This window comes from Atta colombica, unplaced genomic scaffold (genome assembly GCF_001594045.1).
Source record: "Atta colombica isolate Treedump-2 unplaced genomic scaffold, Acol1.0 scaffold102, whole genome shotgun sequence".
Classification (NCBI taxonomy): Eukaryota; Metazoa; Arthropoda; class Insecta; order Hymenoptera; family Formicidae; genus Atta; species Atta colombica.
The window spans coordinates 2,064,165-2,071,850 of NW_017259187.1; the positions used below are offsets into that span (position 1 = coordinate 2,064,165).

General features: G+C 34.1%; 2 protein-coding genes across 5 annotated transcripts in view; both read left to right on the forward strand.

The window, feature by feature from the left end:
* The window catches only part of LOC108687559 (sentrin-specific protease 6-like), a 2,895-nt gene extending 1,032 nt beyond the window's left edge, over positions 1-1,863 (forward strand). The window contains exons 5-8 of the mRNA XM_018193407.1: positions 138-467; positions 999-1,199; positions 1,281-1,504; positions 1,781-1,863. Of these exons, the coding sequence (XP_018048896.1) occupies positions 138-467; positions 999-1,199; positions 1,281-1,504; positions 1,781-1,863 (838 nt within the window). The remainder of the gene's footprint in view (positions 1-137; positions 468-998; positions 1,200-1,280; positions 1,505-1,780) is intronic.
* Positions 1,864-2,526: 663 nt separating this feature from the next.
* Positions 2,527-7,578, forward strand: LOC108687263 (serine/arginine repetitive matrix protein 1-like). 4 transcript variants are annotated; one of them, XM_018192967.1, is made up of 7 exons: positions 2,527-2,593; positions 3,442-3,816; positions 4,227-4,868; positions 5,205-6,039; positions 6,221-6,269; positions 6,419-6,448; positions 6,683-7,578. In XM_018192967.1, exons 2-7 carry the CDS (start codon positions 3,488-3,490, stop codon positions 7,576-7,578), a joined length of 2,781 nt encoding a protein of 926 aa, XP_018048456.1. In that variant the 5' UTR covers positions 2,527-2,593; positions 3,442-3,487. The 4 variants fall into 4 exon arrangements, with proteins under 4 accessions (XP_018048456.1, XP_018048463.1, XP_018048440.1 ...); XM_018192974.1 differs by lacking the exon at positions 2,527-2,593 and adding an exon at positions 2,607-2,669; XM_018192951.1 differs by lacking the exon at positions 2,527-2,593 and adding an exon at positions 2,614-2,874.
* The last annotated feature ends 108 nt before the right edge of the window (positions 7,579-7,686 follow it).

The following is a 7,686-nucleotide window of genomic DNA, read 5'->3' on the forward strand; positions in this document are numbered from 1 at the left end:
CTTTTAATAACTTAATACATCAGACAAAATGTATTTCATAATTTTGCTTATTTAATCTAATATTACTTGATTTTTTAGATATAAATTATAAATTTGTAAATAATTGAATTTTTTTACGCGTAAACTATTTTTTGTAGAATAATTACATATCCATCATTTCCTGTAGAAAGAGGAATAACCATTACCACTGCACATTATTTATGTCTCGCAGAAGACCAATACTTGAATGATACAGTTATAGAATTTTATTTAAAGTATTTAACCTTAGAGGTATTGTCAGAATTTGATCAACGTAGGACTCATGTGTTCAGTTCATTTTTTTATCAGCGTTTGATTACACATTTCGGAGAAACCCAAAATACCATACCAATGACACTTGCCGCCGAGCGACACGCAAGAGTACAGAGATGGACGAGAGATGTTAATATATTTGAAAAAGATTTTGTTATAATTCCTATAAACAAAGAGTAAGTAAGCCTATTTAACATGTAAGTAAATTTAACATAAAGTCAATATAAGCTTAAGAGCGGTGTTATAAATGGTGTTTTATATGGGACGCTTTCTAATAAGAAACACATGATATGGTATAATACAGTGCATCATTATACATTGCACATTCTTATTGTTCGTCAATGTTAAACAAGGATGACACTATATTGTATTGAGTCGCTTGTTAGAAGGTACCCATGATGTTCAGTATTGGGTTCATTCAGGACAGTCTGGACCAAGGATCTTAAAAGTTGGAATCAATATTGAGATATTAGATAAAAAAATCCATTGAAGAGTTCAATTCTATAGATAAGAGAAAAAAGAAAAACATTGAAGTTTTATCGTACATACATCTGTATCTTGAAGTTTACCTCATATTAAATAGTTGTAATAAATGGGCCAATATCAATTTTTTATTAATTTTATTCTTTAAGTAATTCTATTGATTTTTCGTAATATAGGCATAAATTATATCATATTTTGTATAACAAATATAATATTATTTATAGTGAACACTGGTTCTTGGCTATTATTTGCTTTCCTGGATTAGTTGGAAAAGTTTCCAAACGTATTACAGAAATTAACAAAAATGATAGTCTCGTTAGTTTTTCTAATACGAGAGACTCTTCTAAGTCTGTACAAAAGAACAAAAAAATAAAAACATTAAAAAGAAAAGCTGTTGAACTTGAAGAGCAGAAAGAAATCAAGATGTAAGCAGCAGTTTATATCTATTTAATATATTTTATTATGATTTTTGTGTTTTTAATATTTAAATTAGATTTAATTTATAGTCCCTGCATATTAATATTCGATTCGCTCGGTGATACTAATTACTCATCGGTAATTGCTACATTAAGAGATTATTTAAGTTGCGAATATGTTGTCAAATTTGGTGTAGAAGAGACATTCTCGAAAGATACTATTAAAGGAGCGTATCCGAAAGTACCCAAGCAATCCAATTGTACTGATTGCGGATTGTATTTATTACAATATGTGGAAAGTTTTTTCAAGGCAAGTATATATTAAATTTTTAATATTTGATTGATCTTTAATATTGATTTTATTATTATGTTTATTATTATTATTTATTATTATGTTTTAATTTATATTATTCTAAATATCTGATTATGTATAATAAATGTGATGAGTTTATTTTTCTTTTCACAGGATCCTATTAAAGATTATACTTTGCCAATTAAAATCTTGGAAACATGGTTTGAAGAAATTATTATAACGAAAAAAAGGGAGGAATTATCAAATTTGATAATTAAATTAATGAATAACACCAAAGGAAATAAACCTATTAATTTGCCTACTATAACATTGCCGACACAAAATGGCAAATTGAAACGAGACGTAAAAAATCAGATGTAATTACTTTTGAACATAGTATGTAGCAACGCTATGTTTAAAACAAAATTTCTAATATATTTCTTATCACAAATATTGCTATAGATTACAGTACACTGAATTATTACACATAAAAAGAGGCTGCTTTTAAATATCTAGTGACAATAATATAAGCTTTGACAATGAAATTATATATACACATACATGTTCTGTTAAATAACGTAACAGTGTCATTTAAAATTAAATTGTTTAAAATATTTATATACTTTTATATTTAATTTTTATATTTAATATGCATTAATCTAGTGTAATGCAAGTTAAATTTGCTAATAGATTATTACTTGGTCTTCGTTTCTGAAAGTCGATTGTATATCTCGAAACGAAGTGAAAATTACAAAAAAATGAGCAAATTTATTAAATGTTGACTAAAAAAAAAGTAAGCAATTTTATTAAATGTTGACTAATAAAAATGTTATAAATGTTCTAGTAAATTCGCTCACGTTTATAATTTTCACCTCTATTCAAGATACACAATCGAGTTTCTTCGTAAGGTACGCTTTTGCCGCACTGTAAAAATTGGATCGCATTCAAATTTTCCCGCGTGATGGAAGATACGTACATATACGCTCTTTCGAAAAACTGGATGATTGATTGGTTTACCGCGTCGACTCTTGTCGCGCGGTGAGTGTTTCCGCGTCCTGTGCAGGAACTATTGCGCACTGATGTTTTCGAACACTGTCTTGTTAGAAATTAGGTTAGTTTCGCCAACTGAACCAAACTGAACGAGTTAAAGAGAGAAAGAGAGCAGATTCATCGTCGAGCAAGCACAGGTGTTTTCGTGTGTATTTCGGGTATTTTACTCGCACGCATGAAATCTTGCGAATTTGCGTCGTTATTTACTATTTCTTTCGATTCTAACGGATTTCACTATTTCCGATATTTATGTGAGGCTGCCTGCGTTGGGCATTCTTCCTCACATTAATCCTGCAGCACCGGGAAGCGGAAATCACGTTTTCACTTTTCTTAAGCAAACTGGTAACTAAGCTCGGATATTATTTCGTTTCCCGATTGGAATCGATCGTCCTACTCTACATGTTACACATGTTGGAGCACTGTGCTCGTCATTATACTTAATACTTATCAGTGTGCTAAAATTGAATCCAAAAATTTACACGCCCAGAGTTGAGAAACGTCTAAATGTTAAAGAGTTGCATTGCCGTGTTCAATATCGATAAACATACTGAAGATAAAATACAGATACTTGGAATTGGATATAGATCTTATTGAGTACAAGAATATAAATAATAATAACTGAAATGATGTAACTCGATATCTCAAAACAACTCAAAAGTTTGTCAATCTTATACATATATTTTTTGTTGAATTTAACAAGTGAATTGCAATAGCAATATAAGGTCTGTTTTCTAAACTATAATGTACACTTTTGGAACTTACAGTGATAGATACATAGATATTAGGCAAAAGCGAGAAAGAGAGTTTTATTGCAGTCTCTAACAGCAGGAATAAAAAACAGACCTATAGATACAAGGAACATAATTAGATTTCATTTAGAACTCAAAGATATTTTCTTGATTACTTTAGACTCCTGAGAGTACTGCAGAGATAATATTACAAACTGGTGAGCAATATGGATGATGCAAATGATAAAGTTGTTCAAGTGAAAGAAGAAGCAGAAATAAAAAAAGAAGATACAAATATTACTGGCAGGATATTTGTGAAGCAATTCCACCAATTACTGGAGGATCCTTTGTTGAAGAGTACTAGTGATGATGTGCAACGTGCGATCAAGGGTCTTCGAGAAATACCGGATGAAGAACTGAATGAGTTCCTCGATGATGAAGACTTTATGAAAGGATTGGATGTCGTGGATGCATGGGAAAGAGATGAAGATAAAAACCGCGAGATTGAGCAAAACAGGACAGAATCTACAAAGCAGGGAAAGAACCAAATCTCTAGGTAGTGTCATTAAATAAATAATAATTAAGTAAATTTTTATGTAATATTATATTGTTATTATACTTTATATTACGAATAAAGCCGTTTTGTGCTCTTTCTGTAAAGAGTGCAATTTCTGTAAAGAAATTCTGCAAAGAATGCAATTTCTGTAAAGAAATTCTGCAAAAAGTGCAATTTCTATAAAGAAATAGTGTCATGATTTTTTTTGGATTGAATTAATTTGTACAAATGTATTATGTTTAATTCTAATTTTAGTTATTTAGTTATAAGTTACAAAACCACGTGGTCAGATAGTTTCCTTATACTCTGCTACGTGTATGTTACGCGTATGATACATGTATACAATCAATTATTTTTAATATGGAAGTTTGCATACTTTAGCAAACAAATGATGGCAAGAGTAATTATAGGGAACATCATCGTCCCGAGAAGGACAAACGCAAAAAGCCGAAGAAAGAAGAGAAAAAACGTGAGGAGACTCGGCGGGATCCTTTGAAGAGCACTAAGGACATCGAAAGGGACAAGATGCGAACGAAGAGAGACACCGAGAACAAGCTTCTTGCTGAAAAGGAGAAAGCGATCAAATACTTGTTGGATTCGGACAATGTAGTCCCACCTGGCACGGAAACTGAAGCCATCCAGAGCATCGCTGAGGAACAACAGAATAGAGAACGAGCTCAGCGTGAAGCCCAACGAAGCAGAGAGCATCGTAGAAGCAAATCGTTAGAACGTTATGAAAGAGCGAGTCCATCTCGGCGGAGAACTCCTGATCGATCTCGGTTGAGTCCTCATCGACGAAAAAGTCCCTTTGTAAGCCCGGATCGTCGTAGGAGCCCTTTTAAAAAAAGCGTAGAAAGACATAGAAGTCCTTACAGATACAGTCCAAGTAGATTGAAAAATTCACCGCGCTCCTACGACCGGAGAAGCCCCAAATTAAGTCCTGATTCTCGACGAAGAAGTCCTAGACGACTTAGTGGAGAACGACGATCCAGTATAGAAAGAAGACGGAGTGCTGAGCGACGTAGGAGACGCGCTGATTGGATGCATGAACGGTGAGGAGACAACATTCTTAACATCTTTGTTAAGAGATATTTAAATTCTTTCCGGTTTAGAAAAGAGATTTGAAAACTTGCTGTCACGTGGTTAAACATTATTTTTTATACTGCGTGTACAGTAAAGTTACAAATAGTATTTTGTGTATAAATATATTGTAATTATGGTTTATTATTATATAATATATTGATTTACGGTAGACATAATTTTTCAGACTTTGCGTAGACATAATTTTTTAGATTTTGCTAATTTTGTATTTATATTATTGTATTGTACAAATATGTATACGATATGAAAATATATTAGATTATATCTTAGTAATTATCTTGATTAAGCCGAAGAAGCCGATCTCGCGATCGGAGGAGTCGCAGTATGGAACGTTCGAGAAGACGATTAAGCCGTTCACCAATGAGCAGACGATACAGTCCTCGTCGTCGAAGTCGCACACGTAGCAGATCATTGGAGAAGCGTCCCAGGAAGCGTTCACCCTTCATCAATGAACTAGCAAGACAACTAGGACATGAAGCAATGTCGACTGCTGTGAACACCAGTGGATACGTACCGTCCGCGACGATGGAAGGAATTGCACCGTTACTCAATCCGTCCACATATCAGCAAGAAGCGGATAGGACATTGCCGCCAACGCAGCCGCCACAACCACAACCATCACTGCCACCACCATCATCATCAGCTATGTTACCACCTATGTCAAGTGGACCGTCATTTATGAACTTTGAACCTATGCCGACTGCACCGTTAATGAATTTCGAACCTATGCCTCCTCCATCTATGACCCCAACCATTGCCCCAACCATGACTCCAACCAGTTATGCATCCGGTCCGGTTATGTACAATCAGCCGAATGCTGCTGCGCCACCGGTGATGTGTTCACCGTTGCTTCCTGTACCCTCGCCGCAACCTGTACCTCCTCCTGTGATGGATCGTGCGCATGCATCGTATAATCCATCGTATACTGCACCCTTTGTCCAACAATCATCGATCCATCAATTTGAAAAGAAATCTGTAAATCATTCAACCACATCCTCCACGTCATCACAGAAGCAGAATTATGCAGAACATGGATCAGCAACATCGTACAAGGAAGTTTACTCTCCACCCCAGCAGGAACGAATGAAGACACCTGAACCACCGATCATCTCCAAACCAAAAGTAATTGCAATATATATAATAGTGACGAATATTTGATTTTAAGTTTGACAAGAAATGTTTATCGGTATGTCAAAGTTAATGAGCATTAATTAATTTTAATTTGTTATGAATTGTATTTATTTCAATCATGTATTTTATATATAGAAAAAAAATTAATTGTTTTTATGACTTCATCTTGCAGCAAAAAACCAGCTTATCCAGTCTATTGGAAGCATCTGTTTCAGCCAAAGGTGCGAATATGTTTTAATTTATTTGATTGCGTAAAAATCGCGTAAAGATATAGAACTGATACAGTTCACTTTTTTTGATTGATTACAAGGTTTCCTATGTATCTTATTTATGAAACGATACTAATTTTTGTTTTTATCACGTCCTTTAGATTCATCTAATATACCAGTACTATATCCAGGTAAGAACTTTCAAATTTTTTAAATTTAATTTAAATTGCTTATTAATTGCGCCATATGAGTTATGTGATTAGATATTAGGAATTAAAGTGTGCTTAAAGACATTTTTCTCTTATGTGATTTACAACGTACGAAGATTGCAAGTAACATGACATAAAACCTATTTTTATAAGCATTATGGTATATATAATTCGAAATTTTATTCTACGCGACTCTGTTTTTTTCTCTACTGATAGGATTCAAGCCTGAAATAATGCGACATTGCGAACAAGCGATATATCAGCTTCCCGTGGAGGATCCGCGTTTAAAGATGAAGGGTAGATTTTTCTATGATCGCAGCGAAGAAAACAATACGAAAGATGTTTCCGACGACCATACATCGAATTCGATACTTTTGCAGAAAAGTAAAACTAAAATATTTTGGAAAGAGACTAATGCGGAACAGCCGATATCGGTTCCGAGAACAACTCAAACGCATCAGAAAATCTGTCAGACAGATGAGGTGGAAACGGAAACTAAAGGCGTGCAAGTATGCATTACCACCATCGACTTTGCATCGCAGGTTTATGCGGACGACCTCCAGCAAATAAAAGAAGAGAGACGGCCGATAATGGATCGTTTAGATTGGAGCGCACGAGATACTTACGAATATGGATCTAAATTTCGCGAAGTAGAGGATCTAAGATGGAGTCTAAGTAACTCTTCGCAGAGACGTACTTGGAACAGGCAATCGTCTCCTTCTAGAAGATCCGACGAACAGGAGCATCATTTAGATCCTATGAATCATGAATCTAGAAGCTCGAGGCTGGATTCTCCTATTAGAAGCAATGAGTTTTCTGCTCAATCTAATATACGTGATCACTATAGTCATGACAGATATTCGCCTAATTATCAAAGACGTTCTATCGAACGTGATGAATTTCATGATAGAAGAAGCAATCATAGCCGTGGAGAAAGTCCGATGGAACTAGAAGAATCTGATAATGAATTAATGACTGGCCATACATTCCAAAGAGGATCTGATTGGCATGGAAGAGGGAAAGTCTCAAGGGGTAAAAGTCATAATTTGCGAGGAAAACATGTAGGAGGAAGATTATATCGAAGTCACGGGAACTATCGGGGCAAGTTTTAAAACTATTCATTATATACACAAAATGTTTTTTGAACAAATAATACGATCTATTTCATTAATATTATGTATATATGTATATGTATATATATATATATATATATATATATA